Source organism: Carassius carassius, chromosome 46 (genome assembly GCF_963082965.1).
Source record: "Carassius carassius chromosome 46, fCarCar2.1, whole genome shotgun sequence".
NCBI lineage: Eukaryota > Metazoa > Chordata > Actinopteri > Cypriniformes > Cyprinidae > Carassius > Carassius carassius.
The window spans coordinates 25,012,163-25,030,928 of NC_081800.1; the positions used below are offsets into that span (position 1 = coordinate 25,012,163).

The 18,766-nt window shown below is 38.1% G+C and overlaps 1 protein-coding gene across 6 annotated transcripts in view; it reads right to left on the bottom strand.

Moving 5' to 3' along the window:
* Positions 1-18,766, bottom strand: part of LOC132128885 (disks large-associated protein 4-like) — a 149,895-nt gene that overhangs the window by 6,457 nt on the left and 124,672 nt on the right. For 3 of the 6 annotated variants that reach the window (XM_059540269.1, XM_059540268.1, XM_059540267.1), the window contains 4 exons: positions 16,995-17,151; positions 14,993-15,212; positions 4,263-4,684; positions 828-916 (listed from right to left, as the gene is read on the bottom strand). In XM_059540269.1, coding sequence (XP_059396252.1) covers positions 828-916; positions 4,263-4,684; positions 14,993-15,212; positions 16,995-17,151 — 888 coding nt within the window. The other 3 variants (XM_059540270.1, XM_059540271.1, XM_059540272.1) reach the window with 3 other exon arrangements.

Consider the following 18,766-nt stretch of genomic DNA (forward strand, 5'->3'; position numbering starts at 1 on the left):
ATTACACTATTTTTTTTTTTTTAGATTATTACATTTTCTTATAAATTCTTATCCTTGATTAAATAAAAAATATTAATCATTGTAATATTTAACGAAATGTATTGTCATGTTGCCATCTTCTTATAAACATGGCAAAATTACAATGCATTTAATTAAACATTTAAATTAAATGATAATAGAATATTCAGAATTCTACTTTAATATATATATATATATATATATATATATATATATATATATATATATATATATATATATATATATATATATATATATATATATATATATATATATATATATATATATAAAACTTTTTATCATTTATATTATTCATTAATTAAATTGTACACATTAAAGTTACCATTAAACAATTATTTATTAATATTTTTATAAAACAAAAAACAAATTACAATTAAAAAAACTCCCTAGTCCACATATTACATGTGAGATATTCTCCATTTCATTGGTCTGTCTTAGAAACTAAAAGCGAACAGGAGGAGCAGAGACTGGGAACGCAGGCCGGGAGAAAGAAAGATGGACAGCTGGTGTGTGGGAGACAGCAAACTTAAAGACAGACATGTAAATGAGAGCGATGGAAAGATATGAAAATAGACTGCAATGGAGAGCACCAGGAAACAAAGTGAGTGGGAGATGCACACAGAATCTCATTATCTCCTGCCGTCTGCACCGAATCATTATTTGTGAGTGCTTTCAGCTCCATGCATGGCTCTGTGTGTGTGTGTGTGTGTGTGTCAGCGGCACTCCAAGTGCTAAATGGAAGCAACTTTTCTTATATTAAAGATGCAAAAGACGTAGAGGAAACTCACGGCCTGCCGTCTTCAACCTGAACCCCGATGGACTGGAACCTGGTGGTGGGAGTTTGCTCCTCTTTCAGATTCGGCTGCACACAATCCACCTGCCACCAGAGAAATAATTCAACAAAAAAAATCCAAGAATTCTATTATTAAAAACAGCTATGATACAACTCAAACCTCCCTCCCTAGTTCAGCCAGGGCATTTAATGACACTTAAATACAAAAACCTCTCATCCAGAATTAGTCACGGTGTGTCTCATCCATGAGCTCATTAACATATGACCGCCCACATTTACATATCGACGAATTAGCCAGAATGACAGTATTAGCACATATAGGATCAAGATGATTTCTACACACAACCAAACATCAGACAATATCAACTACTTTATAAAAAACACTTGTATGTATTGTAACTAGGGGTGTGCACGGATAGTCGAACATTCGAATATTCGTTCTGCTCTAATTATTCGATAAATAAAAATGATATTCGAATTTTGCAACAAAAAAACAAAAAAAACAAGTTGACAGTAAAACCTAATTTGGTCACTTTCTGTGATTCTCCACGGCATATTTGAAGATGTATGAAAGCAAAAAATAATTAATTAATGAATAAGGGGCCGTTCACATATTCTCCTTCTCCAAAGCGCTCGGGCAGAAGCGCTCCTGAGGCATCTGCCGTTGCTAAGCAACAGTGACGGGCTCTCTCCATGATGACGCGGAAATTTTAGCAAAGGATAAATGGATTTGCAGCACAAAAAATCACTTTCAGTAGCTCTGCTACTAAATTTATGATCAGCTGTTCCTTCATCTTGGCTGAGCTTTCAACGTTGTTACGGGAAAGGATGAAGCTGAATGGTTAGTTCTTGTCACATGACCCGCGGTGCGCTTGCGGCATTCTGAAAAGTTGAGATGTTTTTAACTCAATGCTTTGCGGACACACCTGGAAAAACTGGCGCGTCGCACCGCGTGCGCATCGCGACCGCGACGCTTCTATTATGAGCACGCATACCTCCCGTCTACATTGGAAATAACGAACTTGAGCACACAAAAGACGCGACATGTGAACGGCCCCTAAGAACTGCGGTCTTCTACGGTAGGCTACTTCAAATATGCCGTGGAGAATCACAGAAAGTGACCGAATTCAAGAACATTGTTGAGGCATCTCTCAAGCAACGAATAAACACCGCTAACTTAGAGAATGCAGTGAAAACTCCTCTTCTCGTGTCTGCCCTAGACCCTCGGCACAAACATCTCAGGTTTTCTCGATGAAAACATGAGAGAAGTAAGAAAAAAAACTTTTTTGAACATTATCAGATCTTTTCCCTTGATGTGAGTGGTGCGGATGCAGCCGCCGTCTCCAACGATGAAGAAGATGCAATGCCCACTCGTCGGAAAAGGCTGAGCCAGTTCTCCAGCGATGATTACAGAGAGTCCAGCCGAGACGAGTGGGAACAGTTCTTGCTGGAGCCATGTATTCCACCAGATGAGGATCCCATTCAGTGGTGAAACGAAAACACGAAGCGATTCACAAAACTTATTCGCTTAGCACACCGTTATTTGTGTGTGCCGGCAACGTCTGTGCCGTCAGAGCGCGTTTTCTCTGCAGCCGGCCTTATTGTTCACAGACTAAGGAGCCGACTTTCCCCCAATCATGTTTACATGCCCGTGTTTCTTAACAAGAACATGTATAACAATAGAAAAAAAAGCAAAAAAGATTTGCTTACAGTTAAAAAGTTTCAAAGTTAAGTGTAGGCTACGTTCTACAATAGCCTAATTGCTGCAGGCTGCCTTATGTTTTTTCTTTGTTCACTTTTTTTTTCACTTTTTATTTTGCTTTTAATCTGTACTTTTGTTTGTTTGCACGCATTGTTAAAGGTTTTCAGCTACAAAACACGATGTGTAATGTTCAAGCTTATTGTGTGTAAGCTTGTTCAAAATGACGGAAACAATAAATGTTGCTGAAAAATAACGTCTGTCTCATTAAACTTAATTTAAATAAACGAATATTCGAATATAATATTTTTGTGAGCTCAAATATTCGAATGTGATATTTGCGGAAAACGCCCATCCCTAATTGTAACGCTTATCCTCTTCCAGAACCACTAGTAAATTACATTATTTTGTTTAGCTTTCTTATCTTTTTTTTCTCTCCAGAATCGTGAGAGAATTTGTGATCTCCAATATTATTTATATTTATATATACACATCACATTTACCTCAGAAAAAAATATTTGGTGACCATAAACTCATTAGCCAGAAAAATAAACTGCAGAGAGGGGCATTTTGCTAAATATTTGCACCAAACATATTATAAATGTTACTGTTCTTCAATGTTTAATTTAGGTTTAAATTAATCAAACAAGACTTTATGACAGCCACCATTATGTTGAATTGAACTGAATCGGTAATCGAATACAAAGCTTGTGAATGAGAATCCAATCGTGAAATGTGTGTCAAAAAACCCAGCCCTACTAAATAATAATTAAATAGTTGATAAAAAATTTTTTATCAACTAACCCTAACCCTAACCCTAAACACACACACACACACACACACACACATACATACATATATACACACACACACACACACACACACATACATACACATACATACACACACACACACACACACATATACACACACACACACACACACATACACAACTATCAGCTCTCTCTCTCTCTCTCTCTCTTCCCATCAATCCGTCACTGCGGGTCTCAGGTTCACGCCCACCCGCTCAGCCCCCGCCCTCGGTTCATCCCCTCTATCTCCACTGAGCTCTGCCCACTTTTCAGCATTTTTCAAATATTGCCAGTGGGTGGAATCAGGCTCTGACCAGGGGTTTAGTTAGCCTTTAAAATGCCCAACTTTAAAGCAATAAAAACATGTTTACAGCCTGGTGCAAAGAAATGAGTTTGGTCTATATAGCTAATAACTGTGAGGGGGGTAATTTTTTTTTTTTTTACTTTATAATTATATTAAGCCTTAAAGTTCTGCATAATTAAGGGCGTGGCCACTTGAGTTACAGGTTTTGCATAAGCCTTAAAGTTCTGCATAATTAAGGGTGTGGCCACTTGAGTGACAGGTTCTGCATAAGCCTTAAAGTTCTGCATAATTAAGGGTGTGGCCACTTGAGTGACAGGTGAATTGCTGCTGCTGACACTGCTGTCGAGCTAGGTAGGCGTAGCTTCAGCAACCAGTGATTCTCTGCCAAGATTGCCACGGCCCGCTCCGCCTACTCTGAGCTTCATAAACGCTCTTCAGAAATCTGTGGGTGACGTCACAGACACTACGTCCATGTTTTTATACAGTCTATGGTTAACGCTCATGCAAATGAGCAGCCAGCGACTACCAATGTGAGTGAGCTCACATGACCTTATACCGAATACACAATCCAATAGCATAAAAACATCACGATGACATAAATATTCACACACACACCTGAATGCCAATGGACGAGAGTTTTCTTTTGGGCAGGGTTTGTGGATCGCCAGGTGCCACAGTGAGGCTCGCAGGATCGTTTCTAGCATCCGGGGATGGAGAGGGCGGAGCGACTGCAGGAGGAGGTGTGGTCACTCTAGCGCTGGGCATGGGCACGGGTTCCCGCGGGGTGGGGATGGGAGGCAGGATGGCCAGCCGCTTGGCCTTGACCAGACTTCCTGTCCGAGAGCTGGCGATGCTGTCGGAGGAGTTGCTGCGTCCTGATTGGCTGTTGACCTCGCTGCGCTGGTCCTGGCTGTCCAGGTACGTGTCCTGGGCCGATTCAGTGCTGCTCTGCACCGTCACTGAGATGTAGGGTTTGGAGGTGGTGCGAGGAGGAATAGGCGGAGGATTCTTCTTACTGACGGCCATACACATAGACACTGAAAAACACAGGAAGATGGACTGTGAGAGCGTTCCCACAACTCCAATACAAAGCCTCTTCACACGTCTGTTCCCAGCAGCCCCTGCTTGACAGCAACAGGAAGAGATGAGACAAAGCCAGGCATTTACATGATCAAATCTGGACAGCATTCCTCTCATGCCGACCGATGGCGGACTGTGTCAGGAATGTGTCGCCCATAAAACATGGGCTGAAATCTGCTGACGAGACTCTAGGTTTGGTACAGTGTGTCATGATGAAGCCCGATGATAACGCTCACTGGTGTATTATTAGCCTGCTGAACAGTGTAGGAGAAACTGCTTTGAAAGTGTACAAGCTAGTAGGCGGTAAGAGCAAAATCTATTCCAGCATAGGAGTCATTTTATATCACCATACGGTTATGTTATGAAATTATATAGACATAGCCAAGGTTTGATAACCTAGTGGTTTAAAAGCTTAACAAAAAATCTGAATTAGATTATAAGTAACAATGGTAAATCTGACATGAGTGCACACACACACACACACACACACAAAAAAAAAAAACTTGAAACATCACAAATATGACTGGATGAACCATATGTGACCCTGCACCACGAGATCAGTCTTAAGTGTCAATTCTTTCAAAATTGAGATTTATACGTCATCTGAAAGCTGAATAAATAATCTTTCCACTGATGTATGGGTTTGTTAGGATCGAACAATATTTGGCTGAGATACAAATTTTGAAAATCTGGAATCTGAGGGTGCAAAAAAATCTAAATAATGAGAAAATCATCTAAAGTTGTCCAAATTAATTCTTAGCAATGTATATTACTAATCAAAAATTAAGTTTTGATATATTTACGGTAGGAAATTGACAAAATATCTTCATGGAGCATGATCTTTACTTTATATCCTAAAGATTTTTGGCATAAAAGAAAAATCAATAATTGCATATAACTGCACTGAAAAGTGTGAATTAACTGTAATGAATTATATTTTAACTAAAAAATGTTAAGTTAGGAGCATTGCTATATATTTTTATAATTACAGTCCAATACTGTTGATGACAGATCAATTTTATATGAGTTCTGTCAACACTGCAGTCAACAGTTCTGCGACGAGCACAAAGCCTCATTTAAACGGATGTTCAGGGCTAATATCTGCCCTCCTGCGAACAATTCTCCTCTGTTTTGGCCGTGCTGTAAAGAGGACTCAGTGCCAGGATAAGTCCAACGCGGGGCTCAGAGACAATGTTGGATAAATCTGTGTCCTCGCTCAGTGATGTGCTCACCGTCTGGAGCCAGGACAGATGCTACACAGCAGTCTGTGACCATTCGATTGCCAATACAGATGACATGAGAAGATGTGATGACAAAGAGCCAATCTAAATACAGAAGAGTCAAAAAAGCATGGGTGCCGTCAGAATGAGAGTCCAAACAGCTGATAAAAACATCACAGTAATCCACACCACTCCAGTCCATCAGTTAATGTCTTGTGAAGAGAAAAGCTGTGTGTTTGTAAGAAATAAATCTATCATTAAAGCGTTTTTAACTTCAAACTGTTGCCTCTAGGTAACATACAATCCATAATCCAAAATATTGCTTTCTCCAGAGAAAAAATTATCTGATCTGAATCAGGGGAGAAATCTGCACAGGTCAAACCCTGTTTATAAGTCAAAACATCTTGGAACAAATATGTGCGTCGGTTTAAATTTAAGAAGACAACAGGAGACTTTTTGGCCTGGAGGAAATGTTATTATGGACAGAGGACTCGTATTTTTTAGTGAGTTACGGTTTAGAGTTAAAAAGTCTTGATGGATTTGTTTCTTACAAACACACAGCATTTCATTTCTCCAGATGTTAACTGATGGACTGGAGTGCTGTGGATTATTGTGATGTTTTTATCAGCTCTCATTCTGACGGCACCCATTCACTGCAGAGCATCCGTTGATGAGACACTGAGACACAATGCTACATTTCTCCAAATCTGATGAAGAAACAAACTCATCTGCATCTTGGATGACCTGAGGGCGAGTAAATTTAATTTTGGGTTAACTCTTCCTATAAGGAACACAATAAAACCCACAGTAACAAAAGCGCAACAGTTAATTATTTCATCTGACAGCTATTTAACGACTGACTTTAGCGTGGCTTCTCTGAGATGCAGTGGCAATTTAATTAAACACTTTTATAGTGAGAACAAATCTCAAAGCATCACCAAATAGTCACATCTTAACCTCCCTCATGAACTTCAGCAGTGGTGAATGTAATACAGTAGAGTTTGCGCTTAACATTTAGTACGTTGCACTGAAGGTGATTTGGGTTTATGACACCATTCCAGATTACTGCATTAGATCATTAGATGCATGGCCTTTCTGTGAACACACAGAGGACAAGCACCAAAAACACGACCAGACCGAATCAACCATGGCTTCTGAGAAACACAAAAGGAGAAATTCTGACGTATCTTTACACAACTCTTATTCATGAGACACTTCACTGTGACCACATGCGTTAAAAAGCCACCGCGTGACTTCAGAAGACACGAAATATACAGCATGAGACAATGTGGACTAGACTTATGATGCTTAACTGGCATTTTAATGCATAGATAATAGTTTATATTATAAAAAGCTCTGTAGTTTTAAAATATAATGCAATGCAATACAATGGACGATCGAGAGATAAACATTCCTCAAAAGCCTGTTGGACTTTGTCTTATGCATAAGAACTAAAATAGTTTTTGTGCTGCAATGGAAAAATAACAGCATACAGGTTTAGAATTTACATAAAAGCGAGTAAATGATTAAAAGCATGTTGGAAATCAACAACTAAGTTAGTCACAATCACTTTAACCCTATATAAAAATTACCAGACTGCATTAAGAAAATGAAACTAGTTTTGCTTTAAATGCAGAACATTATTTCAGTGAAACTGGATTAAAGAGCCAGCCAATATAAATCTGCCTTTAAACAAAAAAAAGCCATGAATGCAAAGACATGTAACAGACTACATTACACAGCCAGAGCATGCTTTTTTCAAAACATTCAAACTCATAATCCTTATTAGGACGTGTTATTAGATTAAGTGCCCATCTTCTCTCCAAAGCACAGCCAGTGTTTACTAAGAAGAGACGCAGTCTGATATGGATGTACAAGGAAACTTTTCAAACATATAAATGCATTTCTCCATGCAATGGACAGTAACTTATGTTTGGGTTTAGATATGAATCCTACATCCTTTACATATTTAACAAGAAGCAGCAGCAAGAACAATGCATGCTCTCTTTAAATGTTATGTTATCTCTCCCTGACTTTGCAATGCAAACAATGCCATTCGACCCGATTCAAAACACAGAAACCGGCCTTTGTGTGGGATTGGATTGGGATCTCACACGTGCAATGCACGAAAGTCTCTAAACTAGCATTTATGCATGAAAAAAGTGCAAGCTGTCACGCTCAGGTAGGCAACGCTGTCATGCTGTTCCTGTCTAGACAGACGCATCAACATAAACAAACCTCCAGAAGCCACAACCACATGCTAACGTGAGCTAACCTGCTAACGAATCACAATATCCCCGAATGAAACCCTAAAGCGATCCACGGAAATACATGTCTGACGCTTAATCTCGTTGTTGTCGTCGGATGTGTTATTCTTGATTTCCTTCACGTGCCAAAACCAGCGCTCGAGGCGCCGCTCACGTTCGCTCGTCCCCGCGAACAAAAATCCACACACCTTTTGCTCTTCCTCTCTGTGTGAAGCGATCGCCGTCGACGACGTACTTCCATCGCGTAACGTAAAACAAAACAAAATAACACACGATTGAAAGATCCACTGAAGGTTTTTGTTGTTGTTCTGTGTAGCTTCTGAACCCACCGCACCGCTTTAATATCCTTCCGTTAAACGGATCCCCCACCATCCACGTCTCGAGGAGATGAGGAAAAAAGAACCGATCCGGTAATTCGCTTTCAGGACACAGGATTGGAGAGAGACGCGCTCGAGGCGTTTACACGCTGCGTTCTCATTGGCTGGTGGGCGGGGCGAAGTCGTCCTTGCTTAACGCGGTCGAATCAAAACCGCCGTCCGTGCGTCACACTGAATTCGCTTGCGCGCGCGTTCCCATTTTCTCTTCAGTCAGAAAACGATGTGCGCTTCGACTTCACACGGGCTGTGGTTCGCTCACGTGACCGCGGGAAACGGTCTGACGATTTTTGTAGATGTGTTAAACTCGGAGTGTACTACTAGATATTATTTCCAACAAATAATATCATGTTGTTGTTGTTGTTTTTTGCGTTTGCCTTACCAAGTGTGGTATCCTGACAACAATAATCTATCCATGGGCTTTTTTTAGGTTACTGTCAGTTTAAGAGCCGGCGATGTTGCCAGATATTAAATAAAATAATAAACCCCAGAAAAATAGGTAAGAAAATAAACCAAAGTTATTTTAAATCTTTTCCCACTTTATTAACTTAAAATGTAAAATTAATTGAAAAAGACTAGACAAAGCCGTTTATAATAGCTGGATCTGGCAACTCCGCTAGTTTCAATACATCATTTTCATTGCAATGACGCTAAACATTCTTGCTAAACATGCAGATACTCATAAGAAGTTTTAAGTACCAAATTCGCCATTCAAAGAAAAAAAAATTGGGGCATGCTGATGCTCATATAAGGCTACATGGATACATGTCTGCACTTTTAACTTTATATAGGGTGAATTAAGGGTGTTTGGGACAGTTTTTGAATTCCCATCTTGTGCAAGGCTTTCTTTCAGTTCAACTTTATTTCTCAGTTCATAAATCCATCCATAATTCATATACAACACATGCAACTGAGGTAAAAGAAGGCCTGAAGTACACAAGTCAATGAAAACATCTAAAAATTAAATAGACATGAAAAAAAAAATGCCTCGGGTCCAAAAAAAAAAAAGAATTGTAAAAAAAAAAGAAAGTTGGGTTGCCCCATCACCAATTTACCACATTAAACCAGCACAAGCCTTAAACAGAAATATGAATATGGTTTATTACTGCAACAAAATTAGTTAAAAAAATATATTTATAATGCTTTTATTTTTACAGTGCTTCTAATTCAGAATTTTTATTTGAGCAAAATCTAGCTAGTTCGTGAATATTTCTTTGGTTGATTTGGGCTTGCACAAATAAAAAGGTTGGAAACCATGATTTAGAGCATACAGAGCACAATGGTTCTCTATTACAAGGTCAATCATTTTCTTAATTAGGCATGCCTTAAAACACTGTCCCAAATCACCCAAAATGATGTTTTTACTGATTTTGTAGAAGTAGTAGTGCATCATATTTATGTTTCCAACAAAAGTTTGTATATTATAGTAGCTATGACAATTTCAGTACCTTATTATGAAAACTAAAAAAAGCTTATGTCATGCATTTCACGGTCAACTTCCTGTTTGATGCCTGCCCCGCCCACCCATATGATGTCACACCAATGAGGGCATCCCATTTTAATTATGCGGTCTTCCAGCTAAGGCTCAGCAAAAAAGTTTTTATTTTGCCTCATTAGGTGAGAAAATTTGACGTCATTTTAAATCTCTAGCTTTTTCTTGATTATTCAAAATTTTATGTTATAGTCTGTTATGTTATAGTCCGTTGTTTAATTATGTAAAGTGCCTTGAGAAGCTGCTCTGAAGGTGCTATATAAAAATAACGTTACTATTTTATTATTATCATTAGATACCAGAGGTGGACAAAGTACACAATCACATTACTTGAGTGAAAGTACAGATACTGCTGATCAAATATTACTAGGGCTGCTCCGATCACCATCGGCCGATCGTTAATGCGCATCTCGTCAGTAAAGCCGGTTCTCTAATCAGCGGTAAATTCCCTCAGGTGCTGATTTCACATAGAGCAGCTGTTACTACACAGAGCCGTTGTTAACTGAGAAGATGCGCAAATAAACGCTGAAATGAACGTGGATTTGCGCATCTTCTCAGTCACCAATGGCTCCGTGTAGTAACAGCTGCTCTTTGTGAAATCACGCACCTGAGTAAATTTACCAGAGACAGTAAAAGAAATGGACACAGCGACCCCATTGCAACTCAATTGAGACAAGTGAAGCCCATTTTTAGCAATTTTTAGCGCTTCCGTTTCTGACGCGCAGACTCAAACTAAGCTTGATGACGTCAGCAACCTGTCTGACAGATGTAAATCTTCTAGTAGCTGTGCGTGAAAACTGCCATCGTTAATCTTGCAGAGACGGCGAGCTTGAGCGGGGAGTTCTTTGGCATAAGTGAGCAGGAGTAAGTATTCTGATTAATTATTTTGTATAGTATTTTAAAATGTAACGCCAGGGCTTGTATCTATGGGCTTCTCTCTTGACGTCTCCCCGATTGCCTGCGAGCTCCTCCTCCTGTCTGTACGGTAATTTCTCTACTGTGCGACAGAGAGTCGAGTGGTTATGACGCAATCGTTAGCCTATTTTTACAAAAACTGTTTCTACGGGGCCGTAATGTAACATAGAAGGTAATGGAGCCCTTTATACATTGTCGTGTTCCCAAAATAAAGAAGCAGTATCTGGCAACGCTTTCCACGTCTGAAAACAAACAACCCAAGATTCTATGAAAACTTTTTTTTTAACTTGTAAGTTTTTTAGTGTTTTTTGAATGACTCTCTTTATGTATTTATTTATTCATAAATAGTTGTGAAATTATTCAGTAAAATTATTAAATGTCGCATATTATTGAAGTGAAGTGAAACAGTTTGTATTTTTCTGTAATAAACAGTATTTTCATCTAAATATAGATTACATTTGCTCTGTTTGTAATTGTGAAAGAGAGTCTACCATGCATTTATTTTTTGAATTCCCCAGTTCATCTTTGTTTTGGTCTGAGATTAAATGAACTGCATTCTAGTCTTACATTTATCATCTGTTTTACTTCATTCAAATATTACTTTTCTAAAACAAAAAAATAAGTATTTTGCTACATTGTGGTCATGTGACCCCATCATATTGTATGTTTGTAATTTAGTAAGATATCCCATTTTTTTGTAAAAGTCTTTTACATTTGGCACTCTGATCGAACGGAAGACAATTATGCCCATATTACTTCTCATTCATCCATCACGCTGGAAATGGAAGGTCAAGTAAGTGCATTGCATTCTGGGATACAGTTTTTCATGCAGTAAGCAGCTCATTTATAGTATGCATACTGAAAAAAAAATGCAATCAGAACTGCTGTGCACACATATAAGAGAGAAGCATGCTGAACATAGCCATGTACTGGGCAAAATAGCACAGTTTTTTTTTTTTATGCAGAAGAAGTGCAGAAGTTGTGAACAGATGGCCAAGGTTTGGTTTTCTTGACAGCTTGCTAACTAAACTAAATAGCATTAGCCAGATTCCACTCTAAATATAGAAGCAGGATGCAGTAGATTTCATTATTTGCTATTCTGAGGGTACAACTGTGCTTTCTTCTTACACAAGCGGTCGGCCTTTTCAAAACTGTTCAAGACCATCATGAATTTATGGGGATGTTGTCAGACTGAATAAATCTGGACTATGTCCACCTTTCATACACGTGACCCTGGACCACAAAACCAGTCAGTGTCAATTTTTCGAGATTGAGATCTATACATCCTCTGAATAAATAATCTTTCCATTGACATATAGGGTTTGTTAGGATCAGACAATATTTGGCCGAGATACAACTATTTGAAAATCTGGAATCTGAGGGTGCAAGATAAAATCTAAATACTCATAAAATCATCTTTAAAGTTTTCCAAATTAATTCTTAGCAGAATATTACTAATCAAAAATGAGGTTTTGATATATTTACAGTAGGAAATTTACTAAATATGTTCATGGAACATGATCTTTACTTAATATCCTTATGATTTTTGGCATAAAAGAACAATCTATAATTTTGACCCATACAATGTATTTTTAGCTATTGCTACAAATATACCCCAGAGACTTCAGACTGCTTTTGTGCTCCAGGGTCACATATTAAATCATAAGACCTATCTAAATACAGTAAAATACAATACAAATACAGTAGATCAACTGCAAAAGTCAGACGGCCCACTGGCTGCTTGTTTATTAAGTGTCGAGTCAAACTAATCTGATTGATGTCGGTTAATTCCTCTGAAAACCAGCTAAGATCAGGTTTAATTTGTGCTGGAAGTTTTGCCAGAGTTGGTCATGATGGGCCGAGAAACATTAGCCGTTAAGCTGAAGGATTCATCTCCGCAGGACACCACCAGTGCTATTGTAGGTCAGAAGATTTAGTTTGTGTGTGTGTGTGTGTGTGTGTGTGTGTGTGTGTGAGAGAGAGAGAGAGAGAGAGAGACATCTTGCTGTGAAACGTTAGGATAATTACGTTTTTATAAATTTATATACATCTCAAAACTAAGTTATAATAAATCTCATAGTTCAGACTTTATTTTTAAATTGTGAGTTTTCATTTCGCAACTCTAACCTTTTCCTCAGTATTGTGAGTTTATGTCTTAACTGCAAGTTAGAAACTCAGAATTGCAAGTTTACTTCAATTCAGATTTTCTTCACGATCAGTTTTGCCAGTTATGAACCCACAATTGAGTTTTGCACTTTTCTTTCCTCAGATTTCTGAGTTCACATCTTTTTCCCTCACAATTCAGATTTTTACATTTCAGAAATCTATTTTTTCCTCAGATTTCTTATTTTACATCTTGCAATTCTGTCTTTTTCTTGAAATTTTTTCCCTCTGTATTTTCAGTTTAGATCTTACAGTTCTAGTTTTTTTTGAGTTTACACCTTGTGTTTCTATTTTTTTCTAAAAAAAAATTCCCACTGTTTTCTGAGTTTACATCTCGCTATTAAATTTTTTTCTTGCAATTCAATTTTGTTTCCGATTCTGACTTTACATTTCGCAATTGTGTTTTATTTTCCACACAAAAAAAGAAAAAGTTATTACGACTTTTTAATTCACAGTTATGTGAAGTTTATGTACCACAATTTAGACTTTCCTTCTCATATTTACAAAAAGTTATCTCACAGTTGCGAGTTTATATCTCGCAGTTCTGAACTGCAAAAAAAAAAAGTCTTTATTTTTTATCCCGTGAAGGGATCAATCTTCCACAATCTTGACCACATGAAATAAATAGGACCAAATCCTTCCAAAACCAATGTCTGTCTCCAAAAATAGACCAAAGTAGTGCGTGTCTCACATGCACTTTTAAGCCTTTTGAGATGAAATGGGTGGGTAAATGATGAGGGAATTTTCATCTCTTTCAGACAGTCGTCATGGTCTAGCGGCTGTTTTTACCCTCACACCATGAATCCAGTTCATCTGTCTGGACTTGTCCACATGCCGACCTCTCAAAGCAGAAGAGATCCGCGTTCACACTGAAGTCTTTATTACTGAGAAAGACAAACAAGGCCTGTTTGATAGCACTGACATCACCTTTGGAGGCAGTAAAATAGCATCAAGATCACTGAGAAGTCCACGAGATCAGGATGTTATGATATTGCCAATCCTGGACTTTGTCTACTTTATCAACACTTTTGTTTCTGCATGTGCAAATTCAGCACTATCCCTGTCATACATGACAACCAGATCCTTTTTTTTTAAACAACATCAATTTGAACTTGAAAACTTTTCTAACATTCTAAATGTCTTTACAGACACTTTTGAATATTTGCATCCTTACTGAATAAAAGTATTGATTTCTAAAAAATTCTAATAAACCCAAACTTTTGAACGGTTCTGTGAGTATATTTAAATAAATATTTATAAGACGTTTTGCACCGTGGCATTTATGATTTATGATATTTACATTCATGTTAAAAATATGTTATCTAAATAGTAAAATACATCATGATTTGTTTTTCCTGGGTTTTAATTTATGCAGGTGTAAAATATTTGTAATACAGTATGCATATTTAATTTAAATCTGATGAGATCCCCCTCTGATAAGAATGAAATAACAAAAGTAAAATGTCTGGGTACAGTACAATAACAAGAGTTTAAATTAAAATTAAAATTATGCACTTAGCAGACACTTCTATCCAAAGCGACTTACACTGCATTCAGGCTAACAATTTTTCCCAACATGTGTTCCCTAGGATTCGAACCCCCAACCTTGCACATGCTAATGCAATGCTCTGCCACTTGAGCGACAGGAACACTAATTTTTAATTTAAGGAAGAAAAGTGCATCGTTGTCACGAAAGTAATGTCACGATAGAAAAAATCTTTACGGCTTGACGTTCTTCATGCAACATGTAATTACTTTCTTTTTTCTGTTGATTTTGATGAAGTTTAATGTCATATAGCTGCTGTGTGTGCAGTTGCATGTGTGTAATACTCACTGGTGGTGCTGTTATAGCTGCTGATGGATGAGGTAATAGGTGGCGTCTCGTCGGAGTCTGCGGAGCCCGTGTCGTCGTCTTGAGAGCATCCGGCCTGGATGGCACGCAGGTAACTGTGGCTCCGCGAGCGGAAGCAGGTGGGTTTGGGCAGATCCAAGGCCTCCACCGCCTGAGAGTCCAGCTGACCGTACGTCGCACCGCTCCGGTAGCCCTGCTCCACCTGAAAGGACACGTGCACGTTGAAACGTCCCACTCGATGCCTGCGGGGCAGACGGCCGTGGCCCACCCACAAACGCGCCTCGCACGGGGTGAGATGCAGCCGGCGCTTTGGGGTGGACTGACGCATCGTCGTGCAGACATGAAGAGGAAACGGTAGGTTTGCTTGAGTGGTCTCCATTCAGTCTAATGCAACAAATGTGGCATGAAATGAAAAAACAAATCCTTAAATGTATTCCTTTCACAGTTGTACTGACCCTTGTCTGTGGATGAGGAGTTTGTTTTATAAATTGGTCTAAAAACGCTTGGAATTTAGACTAGATTTCAGCAAAAACAATCATTCTGAAACATCCCACACAACTGGGTAAACTGTAGAAAAAAAGAAAAACATTAATTGTATTGTTTTGTATTTGTCTGTCAAAAATTGTAATTAAATTATTTAAAAAAATATGTATTACATAATATAATTTATGTGTAATCATAAAAAGTTTATTTTACTTAAAGAAAAGTGAATCCTGTTTTAGGTCTAATAATACTGTGCCTTATTGTTTATGATATTTAAAAAAAAACTGAAGACATGTTATGTAAAAAGTAAAATATGATAGTATCTTTTAGGGATAGAGTTTTAATTTATGACGTGGTAAATTGTCTGTAATACAATAATACAGTTTATGTTTTATTTTGAATCTAATGAGAATCTCTATTGACAATTATACAAATATCTGCATTACAGTAATGAGAATTTAAGGCAGACAGTGCATCGTTGTCATGAAAATATGCTGTCATGAAAAATGTCATAATGCAAAAAATCTATATAAAAAAATCTTAAATAGTTTTTAATATCTATGCAAGTAATTTAAAAAAAAGTATTTGATTTTCCTTTTGATTTAAATAAAATTTCCCCCTTTTGGTTTGCTCCAAATCCATCAGGCAGAATGCAGAGAAAATGCCTCAGAGAGTTTATCCAAAAAAAATTAAAAAAAAAATAGTCTTTCCAAATTAACCTGCAAATTAACACAATCACGATTCATAATTTCAAAGCCTCAGAGTATAGAGCAGAGAGAGAGAGTGTTTGTCCATCAGGAGACACTTCTCACAGAGACACAACAGAACAGGAGGCTTGTGTGTGTTTGTCAAGGAGAAATCTGACAGTTAAAGACAAACAAACAACAGATACACATACCAAAGAGCTCAATAAATAAAAAACAATACAAAATCATAAACTAATTCCCAGGAAAAATACTTATGAGTACTGCAAGTTAGCTGCTGTGTTCATTTTTCCTGACTTCTTTCCCTCCATGAATCATCCATTAGTCTTCACAGCACATTATCCCATTGAGCAAAACAGATCTCCAAAAAATCAATTCTCTTTCCTCTTTAGAAATCACTTCAGAGCTTTGTCTCGCTTCAGGAGTCTTGATGTCTCCATCAGTACAGCAAACGCTTGAGTATCTCGTCTTGATAACATGCCCTCAAACTGATTTCCCACCCTCCACGTCTCCTTAGACTGGATTAAGGATGTCGTACAGCATTTTAATCTGGAACACTCTGTTCCTGAGGTCAAGTAAACAGCAAAACCTCTCAGACAAATTTCAGCGTTTGCTCTGTGATGCAGAGCGTACACATTCAGAGGCTGCTATGTGGTTGCTACGTTCCTCTGGGAGTTGTTATGTGAGAATATGCAATACTTCATTATGCATTATACTAAAAACATATACATACTCTAAGCAATATTAATAATAAAAGTAACAGTGATGCTTTAATAAAATGAAATGATGTTTGTGACCTGGCCCATGGTGGACCCTCGTCCCAGTGTAGAGCAGCGCTGACCGAATCCCCCATCAGTGTCCCAATGCAGCAAACCCTCCTCGTCCACTCCCATCAGACAGTCCAGGTTATCCAGGCTGCGATTGGTGGAGACCTCGCATAGAGATGGCATTCGGCTGAGAGAAACACACACACACACACACACACACAAACACCAGAGGATGAGTGCAGGAAACGGCTGATCAACATCCTTGAGGAATCTAGAGCTGCCCCTGATTTTCTAGTCATTCATTTAAGCCATTAGTCGACTAATTGCATGTTTATGTAAATATTTATGGGCGGGAGATATTTTAACTATTTATTGATAAACTAGTGCTTTCTGAGTCAGTGTCAGCTGCAAAGATAAAGTTGATGATGCCGACTCGCCATCTCCACAGTGACAAGTTTAATACAGAGTACATAATCAGAGAGTATTTGTTTTCCATTTAATTTTGTTAATTTTAAAGTAGACATTTCAAGCTTTCTTTAGATATACTTCTCATGTTTGTGAGGCAAGTAGCCTAGATGCTTAGTTTCACTTAATTTTTGTGATGCAGAGACCGAGGCGGCAGAAAGTGCATTCTGTTTGTTTTCTTGATTTTACAAAATCACAACGTTTTGTTTCTATTGTGAGTATTTGCAAATAAAAGTAGACCCTTCACCATTTTGAATGATGTATTACTCTTATCTGCATGAGCCAAAATTATGGCACAGCCTATTTTGTTTTCGCCATTATCAGGAGAAACCAGAATCCATGTCATGCAGTAGCACACTAAACAGCTTTCACACTCCGCACCAACACCAACACAATATGCTCCTAATAGCACACATTTATCTCGGTTAACGTTAGTGTGAGTGACCTTGTAAAGCTACTTACATGTTTCAATTTCAAAAGATAAGCCATATTTGTGCTTGCTGAAGAATAGGTGATTGTTTGGAATTTACTGCAATTACCTTAAGGAGCAGCAGTTATTTGTCTGTCACAGACACTGACCGCTTTTTTCTTTGAATAACCAACTAATATAATTTTTATTAGGGGGGCAGTCCTAGAGTTGCTAGTAGCATTAGATTTAATTTTTAGTAGCAAACGAGAACCAGGTGCAGCACAGTGGAGCAGTTCTGACCAACTTGACCAAGCTATAAAATAAATAAATAAATAAAGTTCAGTGAGGATTCAGTCAGGATGGTGGAGTAAGTGGTCTTGTGCATCAGGATGCTTTGTAGTGAAGTTTAACCATGCTTTTACTGGACAGAGTGAAAGTGCATCTGAGTGATCACGTGATCAGATGGAGGCGGGGCTAAGCACTAACCTGTGCAGGTGTGGCACTGAGGCCACACCCCTCCAAACTTCTCCCACATGAAGGGCCAGGGGATCGGCCTGATAGGAAGGGCCTTTACATGACCATTCAACATCAAAATCTGTTGTTTGTGTCTAAGATTCATCAACAACTGAGTCCACTGCATAACTTTCAAAGTAAATTAGTTATAAATGATCTATTTCCAGCTTCAATCCAAACCTTATTTTTCAATACAAAAATTTCATTTCGGGACAAACAAGGACGTATGTGCATGTGCATGTGCGTGTGTGTGTGTGTGTGTGCGTGTGTGTGTGTGTGTGTATGTATATATATAATGAATAAGGATAAAAGAAAAGTATTTAGGATTTTTAACAATATGCTTTACTCACAATTTATACCTGATTAAATATGTTTTAGAGTTTTGCTAAATATATTTATTTTAAAAATGCCCGTA